The sequence below is a fragment of the Lissotriton helveticus genome, chromosome 7 (assembly GCF_964261635.1).
Source record: "Lissotriton helveticus chromosome 7, aLisHel1.1, whole genome shotgun sequence".
Classification (NCBI taxonomy): Eukaryota; Metazoa; Chordata; class Amphibia; order Caudata; family Salamandridae; genus Lissotriton; species Lissotriton helveticus.
The window spans coordinates 114,159,036-114,182,642 of NC_136068.1; the positions used below are offsets into that span (position 1 = coordinate 114,159,036).

The 23,607-nt window shown below is 43.9% G+C and overlaps 1 protein-coding gene across 3 annotated transcripts in view; it reads right to left on the reverse strand.

The window, feature by feature from the left end:
• SRMS (src-related kinase lacking C-terminal regulatory tyrosine and N-terminal myristylation sites) overlaps window positions 1-23,607 on the reverse strand; it is a 127,597-nt gene that overhangs the window by 62,184 nt on the left and 41,806 nt on the right. For all 3 annotated transcript variants that reach the window (XR_013598492.1, XM_078651646.1, XM_078651645.1), the window contains exons 2-4: window positions 23,070-23,191; window positions 17,057-17,223; window positions 3,600-3,656 (exon numbers count right to left, since the gene is read on the reverse strand). Coding sequence is in view for 2 of the 3 variants with exons in the window: in XM_078651646.1 (XP_078507772.1) it covers window positions 3,600-3,656; window positions 17,057-17,223; window positions 23,070-23,191 (346 nt within the window). In the remaining variant the exon portion in view is untranslated. The remainder of the gene's footprint in view (window positions 1-3,599; window positions 3,657-17,056; window positions 17,224-23,069; window positions 23,192-23,607) is intronic.

Consider the following 23,607-nt stretch of genomic DNA (forward strand, 5'->3'; position numbering starts at 1 on the left):
TGAAACATTTAAAAAGCATTTTTTGTGTTTGCAAAAGGGACGATTCTGAGAATCATCCTGTTTGTGAACGCAAAATTGCTGGTTACGTGTGGCCCTTAAGGAGCAAAGTACAGAATATGTGATAGATGGTGCAAAGAGGAAATGAAACCGTTGCATACAAAGTTGTTATCTTTCACAGAGTCACATGCCTCTGTTGTCTTGGTAGAAGAAGTTAGCAGTATCAAAGTAATCACATTAATGCAGTTGCCTTATTCTGTAGGCTGTTGTGTTAGGAATGAAGTGAATAAGCAGTAAGTCCTATCCCCTATGACAATCTTCAGATTATAAAGCCCAAGTGTGCTCATTATGCCTTATTGATAAGGCTGCCCTGCTGCTTTTAAATTTACTAAGGACAACAAAACTGATTGAACAGACCTAGAAATAAGCATTTTATTCTTCTTCCGCACTGGATCTGGCATAGATTCACATTCTTTGAATTAAATTAACTAGATGCACATAAAGAATTTACAGCACAAGTGACTGATACCTCCAGAATAATAAATAAAATAAACAATAAAACTATTTTTTTTTAAAACTCCAGAACACTGCATGACCCACCCTTGCTGCTCTTCGGGATTTAATGTTCTGGCAATCTTGTTTGGTGAAAACATGAAGCATCCATCATTTAACTGCTTCCTAAATGTTCCATAATAGTTGCCTCTTATGATGGGCAACAGTTGTCTTTAATCCTCTGGAGTGTGCCATTATTCTTTCACACAGTATGTCAATCTTCATATGAGAGAGAGGCATCCAATTTGATATACCCCACTTTTATTGGAGAGACCCTGGCATGTTTTTCTCTGACCAAAGGCATCAATCAGTTTATTGGACTTCCAAAATGTCCTCCTTCAAGTGAGCCATAATCCCTATCTAAAAATAGCCGTATCTTTGGTTTTCTTGTGTTTGGGTATGTGTTCTAAAACTATGTTGTGCCATGTCCTCCTTAATTGTGAATATGTTGCTTGACTTCTTCCCAGTAGGTGCTCTGGCTATAATCTTCTAGACAAATGCATCCAGACATCTAGTCCTTGCCGGGCAAAACTGAGCTTAGGGCATCACCATTTCAACGCTGCTTTCATTAATGAATCCACAATTGGCTGACCACTCATTCATTTAGAACCACCCGTACAGGACACCAGAGCTGAAGCTATGAAAAATGCTCCACTGAACCTTTTCTAGGGCTTCCTAAGACCTTTTATGAATGGGGTTGATCATGCAATAAAGAAATAAAAAGGGTCTGGATGCAAATCAAGAGGGTTATTGAGCCTCAGCTGTGGTTTCTTGTGCGGGTGGTGCTGAATAAAGCTGTGGAACACTTAATTTCAGGCACCGTCCTTTTTATGGGAGCGAAGAGATCTGTCAATATTATCTGCTGGTCTCTTTTGTACAGGTACTGATCAAGTTGGAACTGATTCTAGCGGACGGCCAGTCTCCTCTGGCCCAATTCAGTCATTTGCTCCTGCTTTTCCCCATTCCTCACTGTCTTTATCCCAAATTCCTACCTCTTCCCCACTAGCTACTGAATACAAAAGGATCTGTAAATGTTATTCTCTTAGGAGGAATGATGTTTCTTGAGTCAAATGAGATCTGGTAGTTCCTCAACAGTAGAAAATACCTCGGCTTAAGTCATTTCTCTGTAGAAATATCCCCACCAGGAATTTGAAGATCTGCTGTTTTTACTATTGTTGTAGTATATACATTTATTCTACGAGCAACCAGCCCGCACGTAATGTATGTTTTTCTGTGTCCTACATGCCTCCCAAAAGGTAGTTCCTGGGAGGTCCCAAGTCAACCATGTATCCCTTTTCTGAGAGTATATGAATTAGATTATATCACTAGGTTTAGAGCTAACTGCCTTTCCCAGGTATTTTCGTCTTGCAGGTGACCTCAGAGCTAATTTTGTGTTGCTAACTTTCAAGCCGGACTGTAAAATGTTGACTCTCATCTTAGATACAGAGAACTATTACCAGCCGGCATTGCCACAGACTTAGCAATGTGCCTCATACCCATGTTGTGAGTAGACAGTCAGAGTAGAAATTAATATTACCAACTGGGCCTACGGAGCAAACAATTCCAATTTTTCTCTAGAATATATGATTCGTCCACTTTTACCCAGAGAAAAATTACTTTTATTGAATATCCACGAACATTTGGCATCTCACAGAATTCCTCCAATTCGCCACAAACAAAACAGTTTAATATGGGCAAGTGTATGCCAGTGTGTTTTCACTTCTTTGTGACATTGCATATTTATAGATTCCTTCAACTTAGTACTTCTGCTTTGATCCTCAGTTTCTTCAGCTTAAAAAAAAAGCAGACTTCAAGTGATGTCTCCTCACCTTAGCGAGACTGGCTGTCAGGCAGACACCAGCTCGGATCACACCGCAGCTCTTTGAGTACACTGCGGAGCACTCCTTTGGTCATGAAGACAAGGAAGTGAAACCAAATGGGGTGGTTTGGATGCCAAAGTTATACACATTGTTTGGCATGGCTGAGGATTTACTGTGTAAGGCTTCAGAAGGGGTTTGGATTGGTTGTCATTAAAAAGCCATTTTTGTCTGTTCCTTAGACACGGCCTTGGTGCTGGATGATATCTCTCACGCCAGATAGCAATGGAGTTGGGTACCAAGCAGGCGTTTTAAAAAACAAGGGCTCGGTGAGATGTGCTCAGAAGGAACTAATTATTTACAACAAGGGGTGGTGATGGACAGAGTCTCTGAATTAAGCAGAATACTCTCACCCAGTCAAGAGATCAGGGCTAAATCAAACACCGTTTTTTAGCTCATTGCACCATCCCAGTTTCAGAAGGAACTAATTAGCAGCCCTTTGCTAACCAGGTCCAAATTTCCAAAGGAGGCCCTGACTAAGTCCTCCTTCACTTCAGGGTCTGCGTCTCCATCCTCAGCCACAGAAATGAAGGCAGTACACTTCCACTGCCTGGGAGAGCTGTCTTCAATCTCCATCTAGTGGCATGATAAACCATGGGCATCCATAAACTGTTCTCACTGGCACAGTACTTAGACTCACACAACACACACAGTCCTGCTATTCTCACTGCCCAAACACGCGCTCAACGTGTGTAAAATATCAGTGCAAGGTTCGGAGTTACACATAATACCTGAACTTTATTAGAAAAGAGCCAGTTGGCTCTCCTCTCTTTGACACAGAGAAAATCATCTGATTCACAAACCAAAGTGCACTGCCATCAGCACTTTAGGTGATACACCCACTACATGGACATTAGTCCAGTCCCTATTATAAGTGCATGTCTGGTGCACCACTCTAGGTCACAGAACAGGTTCTGGCCTTCACATTACCAGGGAAAGGTCTAGGTCTCTCTACACACGTGAGATTAGAGTGACGCCAGTGTCAAACAAAACGACAGGATACTAGGTTCACATTTGGCACTCAGGGCATGGGCACATGTCTGTTTACTATGCAGAGGATGTTCCCGTCCCAACAGCAACAAAGCTGAGTGTGTCAAAAGTAGACATGAAAATGGACTTGGATGGGATCTTTCTAGGGTCTGTGTGAATTATTGTTAAAAAGTCAATATTTACCGGTGCAGATGGATGGGCTGACTCAGTCTGGTACCTCTGACTTGCTGGACCATGTACCTAGAATACAACAAAAAGTCAGAATTAGTCAGACAATTGGTAAATGTGTAAGGGGTGAAACTATAACAGAAGGTGAAATGACCAGCTGTGAGATACCAATCACTGCTGCACGCATCATGTCATCATACACCACACGGGCTATCCCCTGCGTTCAAGCCTTTAAGTCCTATAGACCATCGATTGAATTTTCTTTCATGTGGCATCACGTGCTTTGCTTCATCAATATGTGCTCTTTCCTTCTACATGGCTCAGTGCTCCCCAAATTACTAATAGAGTGTGAGAGAATATTTACAGCTCTCATTCATTTAGACTGGTAGTCTCAACATGGGAACTACAAATGCTCTTTTTGGATCTTTTCCTGCACTGTTTTATTTGAACTCAATGCATACCTTTTGGAATTTGACACAACATAGCTTTTTTCGAGATTTCTCATGTCCTATGGTAAGTTATTTTTGCAGAGTGTGTGTGGTGGATGTAGGCCAAGTAACTTCCCTTCCCCTCAAATTTAGCAACATATTAAAGAGTGTAGGACTAAAAAGATATTACCCAACCTCTGCTCAAAAGTATTAGGGGTTGACACCCATATACCTAACCAGTCCCCAAGGAATGAGACAGTAAAAATGACACTTACCATTAAAATTATTTCTACTGGGCATTGAAGTTTGTGAAGAATTGGCCATTACTTGGATGCTCTTGCGTGCTTTGGAGTGGTACTGGCCTGATGAAATACAAGCAGCATTTCAAAGATCCCCTAATACACAGGCTACTTCCTGCTGAAGAAGGGCAGTCACCAAGGAACACATGCCCATCAAAGCACAGAAATACCATTACTGGCATTTTTGGTGAACACTTTCTTACTTGCGATTTACTGAAATTATCATGAACTGCATTTAACAGAAGGCTATAGGAAACCTTTTGAGGAACGTCCTCCCTGCCTGCACCGTGAAAGATCCACCTGGAGTGATGAGGCTGACAAGTCTTGGGATTCAACTGCACTCATTAGAGTGGTACTGACCTGATGAAATACAAGCAGATTTTCAAGCATCGATCAAGAGACCTGCGACTTCCTGCTGAAGGGTAGTGACCCAGAAACACATGCCCAGGAATGCGCCGAAACATGAGAAATGGCTGCACTAACTCAGAATTAATATTTCCTTACTTACGCATTACTGACATTATCATGAACTGCATTTACCAGAATGCAATGAGAAACCTTTGCTGAGATGCCTGCAGCATGCTCCCTCTTCCCTGTACAACTACTGGCCTATACTGCCCCTCAAGTAATGAGGCAGTACAAATTCAATTTACCATAAATACACAGATTACTGGGAACAGATAGTTTGTGAAGGCATTGGAGGTTATTAAATATTTATGAAAAAGAAGAATTGGGGGCTACACCTGTATTTACTATGAAAATAAAATGTACCATGACCATATACATACTAAGCAGGCCACCGCGTAACCCAGTGTAAAGACAAAGTTTACACTGAGTTACACATTTTCACTTCTTTGGTTCCAAACTCAAGTGAAAGATCAGATTAGAATTATCTCATGATCCAAATGCAGTGTGGGTAAACAAATGGAGAGAGCGAGGATTATGTCGGGGTATGTCCCTATCCCCAAAGGTAAAGTACAAAACAAACAAAGTGGATAAACCCACTCGCAAGAGCGACTCACTCGTATTCTGATTTGGATGAGTGCAAAAAAAAACATTAGGTTTATTAAAAGACCCTTCACCCACCAACCTAGTTGGTGGCATGCTTCATCATTGGGGTCCCAACTAAGTAGCTGAATGCCACCCAGTTGTGCTACAACGCCTGATTACAGCGGAGCTGGTTTGGTGTGTTTGTGAAGGAAGTGGTGCAAGTTAAAATTATCTTTGGTACTAAATAAACTTTATTCTTAGCGGCCCAGGATAAGATTAAAACGAGGAAAAGGACAACTTTGGAGAAAAATGCTCCAGCTTGTCATAGTACTGGATCTACATGTTTCAGCCCCATAAAAAGTGGGAGGCTTTCGTCAAGACCAGGTGAGTGAGGTGAGGGTGTGGCAAAAATACGCCATGTGTATCGTGATTATCAACACACACGCTAAGGTGTGTTGTGAGATGACAGGGACTTATTGACCTGCATTGACAATACACCTGTACGTGCATAGAGGGCCGTACGCCCATCGGTCCACTGAGTAAGTGTCATTTTTGCACCCGGTATTTATGTTTACAGCTAGTCTTTGATGCATCTGGATACAATAGTGTTTTCTCTGTTCCTTAGGAGCTCTGCTGAGCCCAGTCTTGACTAACTTTTCCAGTGCTCAGGAAACACGCTGGATTATATACATGTAAATTCCGACCCCCCTTTTTTGTTGTTCATTCACCTTCCCTTCAAATCTTGTAGAGTGTAACACATCATCTATTTGGTTTTTTCAGGTGCTCTTCACATTGTCAGTCCTGAAGAAGACCCCACCCTAAGGTTTAACTTACCTAGTGTACCCAACCGGGGTCGAAACGTAGACTTCCATCCAATTCATAAGCTAGGACAACTCTAAACATAAAGTGATAGTGTCCATACATGGCTATGTGTTACTCCGGGAACAACTGGCCTTACACCAAGGCCGGACCAGTACTAATACGTAGTATTGATGTATATATGTCACACTACCCTGTCCTTGTCCACAACCCTTACTCCTTAATCACTATCACCATCCTTTCCTTCTTCCCACCATCCTGAGCAATTTTTTTGCAAATGTTCACAATAATTTGAAATGAAAGAGCAACTGTGTTGCTCAAATTGATTAATTCTAGCTTAATGCAAATAAAATGCATGTAATTGAAACAATGTTTTCTATAATTTCCTTATGGTGAATGCTAGTTCAAATGTTTATATTTTATGCTAATTGTGCTACAAGATCACCATTTGTATTGTATCGCGTGAGAAGAGTGGTGTCTGTATACCTTTGGACCCACTGATAAAAAACACTGGCTACATGTTACTTGTTGCTTTTAGCAGGGCCCGGGAGGGGCGCCCATCTGTAGTCACACATTCGTCAAGATGGAGCGTCCACAGGCAGCACCTAATTCTGTCTCCTCACGGTCTTGGGTGTTGCAGTGTGACCTTACAGACTTTTTTCAGACATTTTCAAAGTAATTTTTGGTATCTATTCTTTCCTTTAAAAGGAAAAAACAAAGCAAGACATTGGATCATATCTGAAACACACCTATTAAAGAGAACTATTATGTTGTCACTTTAGGGCCACATGTGCTCCAACGTCATGAAGAGCAGTGGAGTGTCAGAGGCACTTCATCTACTTTGCTCTGTGGATAAGGACCCCTGAAAACATGCCTGTGCTTTTTCCCTTTACTTCTCAGGCATGTTTAGCAAAGGCCTTTTGTTGGCTTAACTTGGTGTCTTTAGGCATTAGTCCATTCCCAACCAGTTTTGTGACAGTACTTTCCATTTATCTTCAAGGCAGAATTCTCCACAGTTGCACTTTCAGTGAACATGCCAGCTTTTTAAAAAAAATGTACTTCCTTGGGTGGAAACATAATTGAAAGGTAAACATACGCTACAAATTGTTTCTCATCTGACTGTCAAGGAGAGTGCAAGGTGAATTTGAAACTGAATTGTCTCCCCCTGGACTACGTCTGGCTGACAAAGCTGCATGAGATGGGCTGACCGTCTGCTGAAGACCCACAGGGACCACGAGTGGTGACCACAGGTGCATGGCCCGCCATGTCTCCCGCTCCGTGCTGCCACGGTAGCCAGGGGTTCCTTCATGTTTTGAGGATGAGGTAGAAAAGATTCAACAATACAGGACATGCTCCACTTAGGAGCCATCAAGAAAGTAACCGAGGAGAAGACCTCCCCGCGAGAAGCAAGGTGAACAATAGTCCTGAGATGCGAGGGTTCATACCCGGTGCAGAGGAGGAAGTCACTAAAAGCTTCCTGATCCAGGCATTCCTGGACCTTAAAAAGGAAATAATCGTAGTGATAAGGGAGCTTCTACAACATCTGGACGAAATCACGAAAAACATCTTTACAACTGAGCAATAAGTTGAATATTCTGGAGGAGACTGGACAAACAAGGAGATGACTGTGAATGCCTCCAGGCTGGATGCTCCAAATGGAAGAGCAACATATTGTTCTACGAAGCAACTGTGAAGACTCGAGATTCGCCCATGGAGGATCAATAACCACATTTAGGAGGGGCCTCAGGCGGCAGAGCAAGAGGATATTGATTCCTGTCTTGAGGTTCTTCAGCATAATTCTTGAAGTCTGGTGAAGAACAGGTCAAGATTGACCTGGGCACGCTGGATTTCTTCAAAAACATGATGTAGGTCGCCCTCTGGATAACCTGATGAGGAAACACTTCTCCAGATACATACAGCAAATTACGCACCGAGTGCGCTGAGTGGGCGCGATTTCTTACAGTGGGATGCATCTGCAACAATTTGAGGACCTTTTTAAAGTGACTCTAAATAAATGCAAAGCCTTCAAATCAATAACAGATTAGCAACAAAATAAGAGCCTTAAATACATTTGAAGCAACCCCATTTGATTTCACTTTCAGTAGGAGGGCAAACAACATGCCTTCTGCTCCCTAAGTAAAGCCCTGCCTGCCTTGCGACTAGACCAGGAGAACAATAACATGTTTTACTCTGAGAGCCCAGACTGCGAGCCCAGACTGCGCTCCTGCACTGGGAAAGGAGGCAGAGCATTTCTGGCCAGAGGAACGCGAATCAACCCGATATCGCAGAAATCATGGAGAACCAAAAAGAGGTGCTGCAGCATCTCAGAAGGGTCAGCAGGTAGATAGAAATGTTGCATGGTGTTTGAGAAGGTGAACTGTACACCTGCATTCTGATGCAGAAATGATACCTAAGATGTTGAGATAGAGGCATAACTGTTCTTTTTGGTCATGTCAATTGAACACATAAGGAAATGACCGAGCGAGGCGGTGGTCTTGTAAGAGTCAGTAGAACTATATATTCCCACAATCTGTGTAGGTTTACTGTTCCTTACATAGGAAAAGAGGCGGGTACGGAACTCGCTCACCTGAATTGGTATGAGTATGTATTTTGGTGGGACATGGAGTTTAATGGGGATGGTGGGAGGCTTATAGCAAGCGATACTCAGCTGGTTATGTTACCCCAATGGAACTGATCCGGAGAGATTGGCCCCAGAAGACACCGCAGAATAGAACACTACGATGGTCATCACTGTCGCTACTTGTAACGTTTGGGGCATTCATAGCCGAGTTAAAGACCACAACATTTTGCAGGAACTGTTCTGTGACGGAGGAGACATACATGCAGTCTCCATGAAACAGCTCTAATGAAACACATTACAGACGTCTATGATCTTGGGTGTTTCAGGATCAGTACTTCTCAGCAATGAGAAGGGTGGCTGGTCAGTGACGTAACATAGGTCCCCGTGGGGCCGGGGAGCTTCTCGAGCTACAGCGGGCCCCTCAGCACAATAGCCTGGTCTGAGAGTTCCTGACTGACTCCAAAGAGGGGGCCCCTCCATGTACTTTGCAGGGGGGCTCAAGTTTTGTTATGCCACTGTAGCTGGTATGTTGATAGTATTGCATGCAGGCCGCCGGTTCACAGAGGCGTCATCGGAAAGAGATGGGAAGGCCACTGGGTGGGAGTCCTGGGACTATTGCCACATGGCCCTAGTTTCACAGTGTGCACCTAATCAGGACCAAGAACACTTTCTGAAGCAAGGGATTCTGGAGATAGTAACTTTTGCTTCAGGTCTACTATTAATTGGGTGCAAACTTAAAGTAGATATGTGTCTGAGCAATACGAATCCCAACAGAGTGAGGGAGGAAATGGAAAACCAGTGCTACCAGTACATGGTAAACAATGTTTACAGCAGCTGGAGCTAGTAGATGCTTGGTGACACTATCATTCCCCGGGCACAGATTTTGCAAATTTTTCTGCAGCACACTACACATATGCCAGGTTATACTACGTACTGATAGACAATCACCTTGTGAGGACGCTTGATTCAGTGACCCAGAAACCACAGACATTTAATGGCCCAAAACAGGTAAATTAGAGTTGGCAGCGCAAGGGAGGAATATGGAAAAGGGCTCCTGGAGACTAAACGTCTATCTGTTTAGAGTCCGAGTAGTGTTAGAACAATTCGAAATTAAATTGAGATGTACATTGCCCTCAGTGACATGGGATAGGTCGGCAGAGAACAGTATGGGATGCCTTGAAGGAAGTAGTGAGAGGCACCTATATTAAAAAGGCAACATGTATGTATACGGCGATGGAAGACCTGTCAGCCAATACCTATACAAAAACTGAAAGGACAAGAGAACATGCACAACATGATGCCCGCTAGGGTGACATGGTGTAACTGGACAGCGTTCCGATGGCACATATGCACCTTAGAAAATGACAAAGCACATTAAATCTTAGCAAGGTTACAGATGTCCCACGGAGAAGAAGGTAACTAGAACAGTAGGACATTGACCAATAGGCCTAGGCCCATCAAGTCTGTAGATTTACACCAAATGTGACATATGAGGCGTACTGTCTCGTGCCATCATGGAGGGAAATCTTAAAGTGCTGCATTCGTTTTATCAGAAGCTGTGCATGGCTGAACCACGACTCCACAAGACAGGCAGCAGGATGTAAGTTCTACGATTTGGCCAAAAATTGACTACCACAGATGCTGACCTGAGGACTTTCCGAGGGCGGATAGAGACCGGAGGCCGACAAAGGCTTTGGCCAGGGGGCCTGGATGGCTTCACAGCCTCCTTTTACTACACTTTTGCACCTCATCTGTTTTTCCTGTTGGTGAAACTCTTCAGTGGCTTCCAGGGACAAGTGAAACCCCACCTATAGTTGAAGCAGCAATTTCAGTTATACCGAAACCCAATAAGGACCCCACACTCCGCACTTCACATCATCCAATAGTTTTACTGAATCTGGATAACAAATTGTTCCGAAAAAATGTCGGCTAACACAGTGGATGGCATTCTATTTTTCCTTATGCGTGCAGATCGAGCAGGCTTTACTAAGGGTCATAGCACGAGCCACAAGATGGACAAAGTCTTGCATCTCATTGATATCCCATGCGGAAGGGGAGAGAGGCGGTTTCGGTTTTCCTGGGTGCTGAGATCCTTTGGACCGAGCTCACTCATGACTTATGGTGCTTGGATTCTTCCAATCCAGCCAGCGATATATGGGCCTGGTATTGCATAACTATCAGGATCCCAGAGCAAGGATTGCATTGAGCAACAGATGTCAGTGTTTGGAAGGGTACACCTCAGCCTTGCCCCTAGTCACCCCTTTTTGTCCACGTCCTGGAACCCTTATTACAAAGATCAGAGATAATCTGGCTACTGGGGGAATTAAGCTGCGTCTCAATACCTTTAAGCTTACAGTGTTTGACGCTCACTTAAAAAGCTGATAAAAGAGCTGGATAGGTTTCAGGAAGAACCAGATTTTTCTGCAAATCGCCATAAATCAGAGCGCCTCTTCTTGACAAGGGCCACAAGTTGGTAAACTTAATGAAGGCATGCAGGCAATTCCAGTAGTCCATACCAGATGTCCACTTCCTGGGGTCCAACTGACCCCAAACCTTCTGGTAATTTACAGCCAAAAATGATTCGGTCATGCCAGGAAAATTTAAAACAATGATTGAGTCTTGGAGAGACAGATGCTGTCCTGGGAGGAGACTTGAAGATCACGTTAATAAAAAGACACTGTGCGCATTCCATACCCTCCCATTGCGTATTCTGCACAGTGATATTATTTGCCTATATAGCGTCCATTACACCTGCATTGGGTGTGAGAAAATACTGAGGTTGATTTGGGGGCAATGCTACCGGCACTCAAAGGATCCCACCTGCAGTGTTTGATCGAATCATCCTGGGGAGAAACAGACACATTATGGTGCTTCACTGACCGCAATTTAGCATCCTGATCCCTGGAGAAAGTGCTTTGGGTACCAAGTGATCAAAGTGGGTGTACTCTTTAATACATAATATTCTCAATAGGTGAAATTATACACCAAACAGGATACGCAGGATAAATCAGACAAAGTCTGGAGCCTGTTACCGAATGTGTGGGCAGACTTGCATGCTTACGAAGATCATGTGAAGTTGTCCAAGGGTAGTAGATTTCTTGTTGGACATCCTCGATGGGATTAAGCAGTCAACAGGACTTCTCTATAGAGCTCCCTGGAACACGGTTGCACCCACCCTGACTAGGAGTCAGGGTGAACCAGATGATGAAGCATCATGAATAGTACCCTTGCGGAAGCGGAAGGGGGGTTGGGTTGCTGCCTTCCATCTACGGGTGATCAGCAGCTTCGCCAAGATGAGAGCCAGGTCCGTAAATGATAATACCACCCTCTTTTTCGTAGTGCGATGACTGAGACCCAGTAAACACACCTCCAAGTGTATGCCACAGTGGGACCTATGCAAAGTGTCAGGTTTGCAGTAGCACCCATCCAGTACTCTGACAATAACAGGCAGGACCAAAGCATAAGCTCTACATCTGGGGCAAGGCAGCAGGGACAGGTCGCATCAGTGCGGTTAAAATAGCAGTTGATATTATAGGGAGTTAATTAGGCTCTATGGAATATAGAAAATGTTATTAATTTAAATCCGGTGTTAAAGGTATTAGTGGACACTAGAGTCAGATAAGCTAAAATCGCCAGCCATTCATCGCACTCTTCAGTGGCCTTAGCAAGCAGAGAAATGATCTTTCTTTCTTTCTTTCTTTCTAACGCCCTTTCTATCTACAAAAGACTTATAGTCTCGGAAAAAAGTCGCTACTATACGTCACAAATCAACCAGGCGAAAAACTCGGTAGGAGAACTATTTCAGGTGGTTACAATTTTGTCCAACCCCCCTGCCCCGCGCCTAGAAGGCTCTCAGTCTCTATCCGACGCTCTGGCCAGCTTTTTTGAGGAGAAGGTTAGCTCTATTTTCCTCACCTTCTCTCATTCCTCCTCTTCCCCCTCGCCAGTAGCACTTCCCATCAACACCTCTCCCATCTTTTCATCTTTCGACACCATCAATCAGGAATACATTCAACATCTGGTAGCCAGCACCAAATCTGGATCCCCCCTCGACCCATGTCCTCCAGCTATTCTGAATCTCATCCCAGAAGCGATTTCTCCCGCGTTGTCTACTATCTGCAATGCCATGTTTTCAACAGGCGTCTACCCATCGGTTTGGAAGGAGGCTACTATTAAGCCACTTCTAAAAAAGCCAACTCTGGACCCTCTCCTCCCTGCCAGTTATAGACCGATCGCCTGTCTCCCTTTCCCAGCCAAGATTTTCGAAAAAACTATGAACATCCAGCTTTCGAAATTCATCAATGACAACGATCTACTAGATGATACTCAGTTTGGCTTTAGACAGGGGCACGGAACGGAGACAGCACTGCTCAAAGCGGCAGATGAAATCAGACTAACGATGGACAGGGGAGGAGCGGCGGTCCTAATACTTCTGGACCTTTCCGCTGCATTTGACACGGTCGATCATGTCACTCTGATCGACCGTGTCTCGGCTTTAGGAATAAGAGGCAAGGCCAAAGATCTTATTGCTTCATTCTTGGCCAATCGCCCTCAGACAGTCAAGATGGGTAAATTCACCTCCCAGACCTTCTCCCTCCCATGCGGAGTTCCACAAGGCTCCTCGCTAAGTCCGACGCTTTTTAATATCTATGTATCGGACTTGGCGAGGGTGATAAAATCGCATGGAATTGCACTTACAACGTACGCCGACGATACTCAACTAGTATTATCGGTGCACAATAATGGAACAGCTGTTGCAGCCAACTTCCAAGAGGGAATGAAGGCGATAAGCTCCTGGATGTCATCAAACTGTCTCAAACTAAACTCCGATAAAACGGAGGTGATGACATTCGGGAACTTGCATCCGGCATGGTCCCCACAGTGGTGGCCATCTCAGTTGGGTCCCCCCCCCCTACCGGTAGTCAAGGTCCGCAATTTAGGAGTCACATTCGACAATAAGTTGACTTTCCTCCATCACGCCAATGCTGTGGTATCATCTGCCTTCTACACCCTGAAAAAAATAAAAAAACTACTCCCTTACTTACCTCAGTCCGCGGGCAAAACACTTATCAGCACCTTAGTGTTCTCAAGGACCGATTATTGTAATTCCCTTCTTCTGAACGCTCAGGAAAGGGTACTCAATAAACTCCAGATGGTGCAAAATGCCGCGGCTAGAACCCTACTATCTATCCCCAAATTCACCTCCACGTCCCCTTACATCAAAGAGTTACATTGGCTCCCTATTAGGAGCCGAATCAAATTTAAGGCTCTGTGTATAGCCTACAAAACTCTTAACAACTCCGGACCACAGTTCCTAAAAAAAGCCCTCTGCCCAGTGGAACAAATTAGGACCTTACGATCGTCCTCAGCCTACTTGTTGAAAGTCCCACGGACAAGAAAGGCCAGCTGGGGAGATAGATGTTTTACCATCGCTACTGCTAAACTGTGGAATACATTACCATTCCACATCAAAACGGCCCCTACGCTGCTCAAGTTCAGAAAGAGCCTTAAAACATGGTTGTTCTCTGCCTAATTCCCCACCTCATCTTAAGAAGTGAGTTCTGTAACGATAGCGCCGAGACACCCGTATGGGTATTTGCGCGCTTTAAAAATTGCACAAAATAAAATAAATAAATAAATCGAATATGATTACACATTGATGAATCTGTAAAGCCAGTAGCCCAGTAATTTAGAGTCAAGACCTTCAATGTCCAGAAACAAGCAGAAGAAGCAATCAGCAATCAAAGAACACTACAGAGCCAATGGAAGAGTCTATCACTTTGTCCCTGTACCTAAACGGCAACAAGCTGGTTTAAAAATGTATAAATTTAAAAACTGCTTAATATGTTTAATGGAACTGTATGTCTAAGTCTCCCAACTGGAGCTCTTTGAATTCTAAGTTATTAGTAATACATGAGTTTCTGTTACTTGAAGCCTGTGTTGGCATCCTTAAGGACAATACAGGAACCAGTCCGGCCATGGGAGATGAGGCAATATCCAGACCGAGAAATACTACTGTTATATTTCATATTGGTGCAGTATAGGTCCATGGAACATCGTACACTTTCCCTACATCAGCTCCCGTTATTTCACATGAAAGAGCCTTATAAGGACATAACTCCAAATAAGGACAGATTGCCTTACAAGGACATCACGCCTTATAAGGTCTGCAGCCTTTTATGGACTAAACCTTTCACTTAGTTCCATGCGGAAGGTGGGTTTTTCCCAATCGATATTGCTAAGACGTCATCCTTAGCACATATGAATAATTGATGAGTACACTCTCCAGGGGGTACACTTCAACTCTCCCATTGATGCACAAGGTTTAATCCCCAACGTCTTCCTCATACTGAACAATGGGTAAGACACGTACATAGACTGTATAAATACAGCACCTCTTGCTATCAGAAGGCAGGAGGGAACCGCGATTTCAAAGCCGACACACTGACCAGAGGCGCTGCAGCTCGGGCATGCCATCGTTCCTGCTGACATTGGTCTAACGATCCCTTTCTGGACGATGTATGACGGTACGACGCGTACCGTCACAACGCGTGCTGTTACAACGCGTCCTTTACAACGCAAGTCATGACAACGACTTGCGTTGGGGGCGCGGATCGAGAATAGTATAATTTACTTTTCTAACACCAGTCCCCGTGGACACTAGGGAAGGTGTTGGAATAGTAAATATACTATTCTTAATCCTGTAGCGCCCTCTAGCGCAAGTCGTGGTTACGACTTGCGTTGTAAAGGACGCGTCGTAACAGCACTGCGTTGAAACATCCGCTGTGTAAAGGATGTTTCCCTTTCTGGATATCCTGCACAAGTCCAGGATGAAGTCCCACACTCTCACTATTCAGGTATGGGGATTTGACTAAAGCCTCGTGGGATTCTTGGCTATTAGGCTTAGGGGCTCTTAGGCTTACGCTATATACCACCTACTCACATGCTAGGTACGCTTAGGTACAACCTAGACAGGCATCTTAGGAGTACGCACTTTATTATATAAATGCATTTTATATTCATGTATGCGTTCATGACTGTTGCAAAATGGTAGAACAATACTATTCCTTCTTATTCACTGTACTGCTGGTTCTATATCTCTGCTACTGTGTTTCAATCATAACAGCGCACTTATTCTACATGAGAAGAACTACTGTACAATAAATTCTTATTGTAGACATGTTCGACTGTTTCTTCTCTGTATCATTCTGAGAGCAAAAACAAGCAAGCATGAGTAACTGGGTGAAGAGTTATATATTGTTTCCACGAGTCTGAGGTTATTGTGTTCTGATGTTGCCAAAAACGAACCTCTCTGATAATAGGAGATTCTAGTGGCACTGCAAGCTAGCTAATGTAAACCATAGGCTAACATTTGCGGCGGGGGTGTATGGAGTCATTCTGCCACCAAACCGATGGTATATGTTATCCGTAAACTTCGTAGTTCCTGCATGACAGGGTACTATTGGGACCACACTACACTACCACATTTTGTCAAAGATACATCCATTGCTTCTTAATAGTGTAGTCATTGCTATTTTGAAGCTCTGTAAATATTGGACGTCATCATTACCTATATTTTTAACACTTTAAACATGACAGACCATGTTAGCTCTGCCTGTATACAACCTTTTACTTGATTTACACATTAACATATTTGCAGTAGATTCTGAACACACTAGGCAAATTAACAGCATTAGTACTCTTTAAGGAGCAAGGTGTAGATTAGTAAATTAATGGTTAGCAAACTAGGATTAATCCATTCTAAACCCGGACTTCATCATGACTGGACAGGACTCCTGGTGCCCTTTGTCACTGTCCCAAGATCTCTGAGGTAAATCCAGCAGGTGAGGAGGGGGACAGAGAGGGAAGAAGGGGGGAAGGCAGAGAGGAAGCAATGCTTCAAGAGAAACAGAGAAGGAAGAAGGCGGGAAGGCAGAGAGGAAGCAATGCTTCAAGAGAAACAGAGAGGGAAGAAGGGGGGAAGGCAGAGAGGAAGCAATGCTACAAGAGAAACAGAGAGGGAAGAAGGGGAAAGGCAGAGAGGAAGCAATCGGTGAGGAAGGTTGGAAGGGCAAAGAGAGATTGTGCGATGAGACGATGGGAGAGGTGCTGGTTTGATCATTTTTGCCAGGGCTGCTTTTGGTTCCCCAGTCCGGCCCTGGGCTTCATCACTTTACGACAGTGGACAAATCACCTTTAACCACTAGGTCTAAACTCTGTTGCCATACAGAATGTATAAAAACCTTTAAAACGCTAACCTGCACTATTAAGCATTGTTTGAATGGACACCTGACGCTCATGTACACAAGGCATCTTACAGACTCCCAGCCTCTCCTCCCAAGGGAGCACACTCACCTCTCTGACAAAGGGCTGCAGCAGGGGAGCCTGCACCTGCCTCCAGTTGACCCTGTAGTAGGCCAGTAAGGCTTGCATGGTTGGGAACTTCACAGCCTTCTGCAGGTAAAACTCGCCCGCTGGGGTCCTGAAGATCCGGTAGTGCATCACTCTATCCTCAGTTCGAACTGGAAAAGAAGGGAAATGAAAACAAAACTATGTGAGTACTGAAGCTTTGCAACAAAGGATACAAAACCTAGCCTCCTGTAGAACTGTCTCTAGGAAAATGTGAATAGGTCCTCTCAAATGCTTCTCTTTCATGCCTGACTCAGTGGCCACATGCATTCACATACCTATGTCAACTCACCACCATTAGATAGATGTCACCCTCCTTTTAATTGCAATCACCTTCCTACAATGCAACATGCCCTCATAGACTTCTCTAATGTTTCCCTCTTTGCAAACCTGCATCACCCACCAAATTTTCTTTTCTCAGTTCACTTTCACGGGATAAGACTCTTGCACATCTAGCCTCGCCTTCAGTCGTGAGCCAACTGGTTGAAAGGTGTGTATTCACAAACAAGTGCTAAAATGGACAAAACCAGCTTCCTCCACATGGTCAACCAAGATTTTATGGTCCACCATGCTGAATGCAGTGGACAGGTCGAACAAAATCAGGGCAGAGACCACCCCCTCATCATCTTACCATCTGAGATTGTCGATCATGGTCAAAATGACAGACTTTGTTTTATGCCTGGGATGAAACCCTGAAGGTGATGGAGAAAATATGACATATGTAAATTTCTACAAATTTCTTGAGCCAAGTAAACTTCCAGTTTGATGATTAAAGGAGCGGGGTTTTAAGCATGTAGTCTTTTAGCAGTGTCTTCACCCGCTTTTTTAGGTCGAGCTGGCGTTGGAGCGCGAAGCGCTCCCGCCAGCGAGACTATAGTCACCTTCCTCCCTGTCAAGGGAGTAACAGCTGTGAACGAGCCCGATACAGACCTGGGTACGAGTCGACCCAGGTCTGTGAACGCGCTTCAAGGTTGAGCAGCTTGTGCACGTTTGTTGGACGTCAGGCGCTGCAAGCCCGCCAGACCAATTATCCCAGCATGAAACTCTACTTCCTGAGGCCACAAGAACAATTATCCCAGCAGGAGTCTCCACTTCCTCAGGCGCCGCAACAATTATCACAGCATGAGACCCACTTATCACAGCATGTCAACAGGGCCCCAGGCTGCTGGAGCACTCAACTATAATTAATGTGCAGTTGAGTGCTCCAGCAGCGTGGGGCTGCTCTCTGCATGCTGTGATAATGATCACTTTGGGGCCTCATGCTGTGATAATTAGGGCAGCATGCTCTATTTGCAGCACTGAACATTTTCAAAGAAGCCGAAGCAGTGACATTCATTGGAGACACTCACCCTCACGCCCTCACCCCCTCACCCCTCACACACCTCCTCACCCTCACACACCTCCTCACCCTCACACCCTCACCTTCACACCCCCTCACACACACCCTCACATACCCTTACCAGCACCGCAAAACACAACACAGCACAGCAAAACACAACACAGCACAGCACAGCAAAACACAACACAACACAGCACAGCACAGCAAAACACAACACAGCATAGCAAAGCACAGCACAGCAAAACACAACACAGCGCAGCAAAACACAACACAGCACAGCACAGCAAAACACAACACAGCGCAGCACAACACAGCACAGCACAGCAAAACACAGCACAGCAAAACACAACACAGCATAGCAAAACACAGCACAGCACAGCAAAACACAGCACAGCAAAACACAGCACAGCACAGCACAACACAGCACAGCAAAACACAGCACAGCACAGCAAAACACAGCACAGCAAAACACAGCAAAGCACAGCACAGCAAAACACAGCACAGCACAGCAAAACACAGCACAGCACAGCAAAACACAGCACGGCACAGCAAAACACAGCACATCACAACACAGCACAGCAAAACACAGCACAGCACAGCAAAACACAGCACAGCAAAGCACAGCACAGCAAAACACAGCACAGCACAGCAAAACACACACAGCAAAACACAGCACAGCAAAACACAGCACAGCAAAACACAGCACAGCACAGCAAAACACAGCCGAGCAAAACACAGCACAGCAAAACACAGCACAGCAAAACACAGCACAGCACAGCAAAACACAGCACAGCACAGCAAAACACAGCACAGCAAAACACAGCACAGCACAGCAAAACACAGCACAGCACAGCAAAACACAGCACAGCACAGCAAAACACAGCACAGCACAGCAAAACACAGCACAGCAAAGCACAGCACAGCAAAGCAAAGCACAGCACAGCAAAACACAGCACAGCAAAACACAGCACAGCACAGCAAAACAGCACAGCACAGCAAAACACAGCACAGCAAAGCACAGCAAAGCACAGCACAGCAAAACACAGCACAGCACAGCAAAACACAGCACAGCAAAGCACAGCACAGCAAAACACAGCACAGCAAAACACAGCACAGCACAGCACAGCAAAGCACAGCACAGCAAAACACAGCACAGCAAAACACAGCACAGCAAAACACAGCACAGCACAGCAAAACACAGCACAGCACAGCAAAACACAGCACAGCACAGCAAAACACAGCACAGCAAAACACAGCACAGCAAAACAGCACAGCACAGCAAAACACAGCACAGCAAAACACAACACAGCACAGTACAGCAAAACACAGCACAGCAAAACACAGCACAGCAAAGCACAGCAAAACACAGCACAGCACAGCAAAACACAGCACAACACAGCACAGCAAAACACAGCACAGCACAGCACAACCAAGCACAGCACAACCAAGCACAGCACAACCAAGCACAGCACAACCAAGCACAGCACAACCAAGCACAGCACAACCAAGCACAGCATAACCAAGCACAGCACAACCAAGCACAGCACAACCAAGCACAGCACAACCAAGCACAGCACAACCAAGCACAGCACAACCAAGCACAGCATAACCAAGCACAGCATAACCAAGCACAGCATAACCAAGCACAGCATAACCAAGCACAGCATAACCAAGCACAGCATAACCAAGCATAGCGTAATAAAGCACAACAAAACATAGCATAACAAAAAATAGCATAACAAAAAATCGCATAACAAAACACAACAAAACATAGCATAGCATAACAAAACACAGCATAGCATAACAAAACACAACATAGCATAGCATAACAAAACACAACATAGCATAGGATAGCAAAACTAAACAGAGCATAGCATAACAAAACAAAGCATAGGATAGCAAAACAAAACATAGCCTAACAAAACATGGCATAACAAAACATGGCATAACAAAACATGGCATAACAAAACATGGCATAGTAAAACATATAATAGCATAGCAAAACATAGCATATCAAACACAACAAAACATAGCATAGCAAAACAAAGCATAGCAAAACATAGCATAACAAAGCATAACAAAGCATAGCATAACAAAACATAGCATAGCATAACAAAACATAGCATAACAAAACATAGCATAACAAAACATAGCATAACTAAACATAGCATAACAAAACATAGCATAGCAAAACAAAGCATAGCATAGCAAAACACAACACAACACAACATAGCATAGCGTAACAAAGCATAGCATAACAAACACAACAAAGCATTGCATAGCATAACAAAACAAAGCATAGGATAGCAAAAAAACATAGCATAGCATAACAAAACAAAGCATAGAATAGCAAAACAAAACATTGCATAGCATAACAAAACATAGCATAACATAACAAAAATTAGCATAGCATAACAAAACAATAACCACAACCACACACACAACCACAACCACACACAACCACACACACAACTATCTATCTATCTATCGCCCTCACTCTATCTGTCTATCGATCTATCGCCCTCACTCTGTCTATCTATTGCCCTCACTCTATCTATCGGCCTCAGTCTATCTATCTAATCGCCCTCACTCTATCTGTCTATCTATCGTCCTCACTCTATCTATCTATCGCCTTCACTCTATCTTATCGCCCTCACTCTATCGCCCTCACTCTATCGCCCTCACTCTATCTATCGCCCTCACTCTATCTATCGCCCTCACTCTATCTATCGCCCTCACTCTATCTATCGCCCTCACTCTATCTATCGCCCTCACTCTATCTATCGCCCTCACTCTATCTATCGCCCTCACTCTAACTATCGCCCTCACTCTAACTATCGCCCTCACTCTATCTATCGCCCTCACTCTATCTATCGCCCTCACTCTATCTATCTAATCGCCCTCACTCTATCTATCTAATCGCCCTCACTCTATCTAATCGCCCTCACTCTATCTATCTATCAATCTATCTATCGCCCTCACTCTATCTATCAATTTATCTATCGCCCTCACTCTATCTATCTATCAATCTATCTATCGCCCTCACTCTATCTATCTATTTATCGCCCTCACGCTATCTATCTATCGCCCTCACTCTATCTATCTATCGCCAGCACTCTATCTATCTGTCTAGCTATCTATCGCCCTCACTCCTATCTATCTATCTATCTCGCTCACTCAATCTCTCTATCGCCCTCTATCTATCGCCCTCCCTCTAACTATCTATCGCCCTCACTCTATCTATCTATCCCACTCACTCTATCTATCGCATCACCACAGCATCACTAAGGGGCACAACAACATCACTATGCGCTACCACAGGATCATTGAATGCCACAGCATCACTAGTCGCCACCACAACATCTCTCAGCCCCACCACAGCATCAATCTGTGCAACCATTTACCAACAACTGGGTCAAATATGATCTCTCAATGTTTCAAGCTTTATTACAAATGTCACAAAAAGAGGTTAGTATTTCACTTCTGTTCTTGGATTTTCGTCACAATAAAATACACTGAACATATTCTTCACAAAAGTTATTTACAAAAGTTTAAGCTATTGCCATTATAAATTACAATAACTTTTATTTAAGTATTAATTATTAAAAAAATTCAAAGCCATTGTTATTTGTAATATCAATACATCTAAGTCACGTGAATACAACACATATTGCATTACAAATGCTATAGGTGTCACAAGTTATAACTATTGGCATTGTAAATGACAAAGCTATTATTTTTGCTATTTTCAAAACCAACACATATATAAAAAATGTGTCATTTAAAATACCAATAGCTCAAACTTTCCTAATGCGAGACCTTATGCATTGCAAATGCTTGTTTTTAAAGAGGGAGTACCACCGCATGCTTAAATAAGTCTAGTAAGGTGCCCTGCATTAAGGATTTATTTAAAATGTTCCGGAAAGGATTATTTACTACCTTAGCCAGACACTTGTCAGAGGACAGGTACCAAGCGGTGAGTCTGATTTAACCTTCCCCATCAGTTCCCATAGGCGTTTTTCCTCGATTTCTTGGAAAGCAAGAAAGGAGATGGGGTTCCTTACAACTTCCTTGTCTGCTTCTGCTGATGGCACATTGTTTATACTTTCTTTGATAATCTTCATTTCATTTGCAAATAATTGATTAAGATGATCACAAGGTTCTTGGGTAACAGTAGGACTTGCATTAATTCTTTCAGAAAATGAAAGTTCCTTTAAAATATAAAAAATGTCCCTTTATTACTGGCTACTGTTATCTTCTTGGAGCAATATTTGGCTTTTGTAACAGCCAGATTTCTTTAATAGTCCCCTAATCCTGCTTTAAAGCCAGCTCTGCTTTCCTCGTAGTAGTTTCTATGCCAAGTGTTTTCTAAGCGGCGGAGATCAAATTTAGCCTTATTCAGTTCAGGTGACAACCACGGGACTGGTTGAGCCTGATTTTGCACCCGCATTTGAGTTAAAGGAGCGAGTGCTACAACAGAGTTATTAATCCACACACGAAACTCCTTTTCTGCATCAACTGCGTACTCGTTATTAGAGATTAAGATAAGTTGGAGGATAGCTAGCATTGCTTGCCTGTTACATTTGACCCACTTTTTGATAAATGAGATGATTCGCTTACCTGACAAGGAGTACTGGGATGGATTGGTCTCACTGGGTCGGATAAGGTAGGAGCCATACACATTTGGAGGGGAACGCAAGATCTGCTCTGCATCCAGTCGACCAACACCGTCTGCATACCACCTGCAAAGGCAGCAACCTTAATTAGTATGGAGCTAATACAACGTACATCAGTTACAACAATGACTTTGTAAATGTACTGGAATAGTGAACAGTCTTAACGCAGACACATGGGTCACTGAGTACTGACAGCCACACTCAACCTGTTGGCAGCATTTAATGACCTTGACCACAGAACCGCTCTGATTGGGCTATCGTTGGGAGGCGGTTTCTGAAGAATCTCAAACTCTTCACCTCTTTCCTCGATGACATGTCCATCATTTGTTTGCGTAGCATGTAGCCATGAGTGGCGCAAAATAATCAAAAACAACCTGACAAATCTATCAAAAGGAACACCCAAGGCTTCCACTCCCCCTGTACCTCTGAGCGACCTTGGACACGGTTGGCTGTGACCTGCAGGTTGATACCTCCCAATAGGG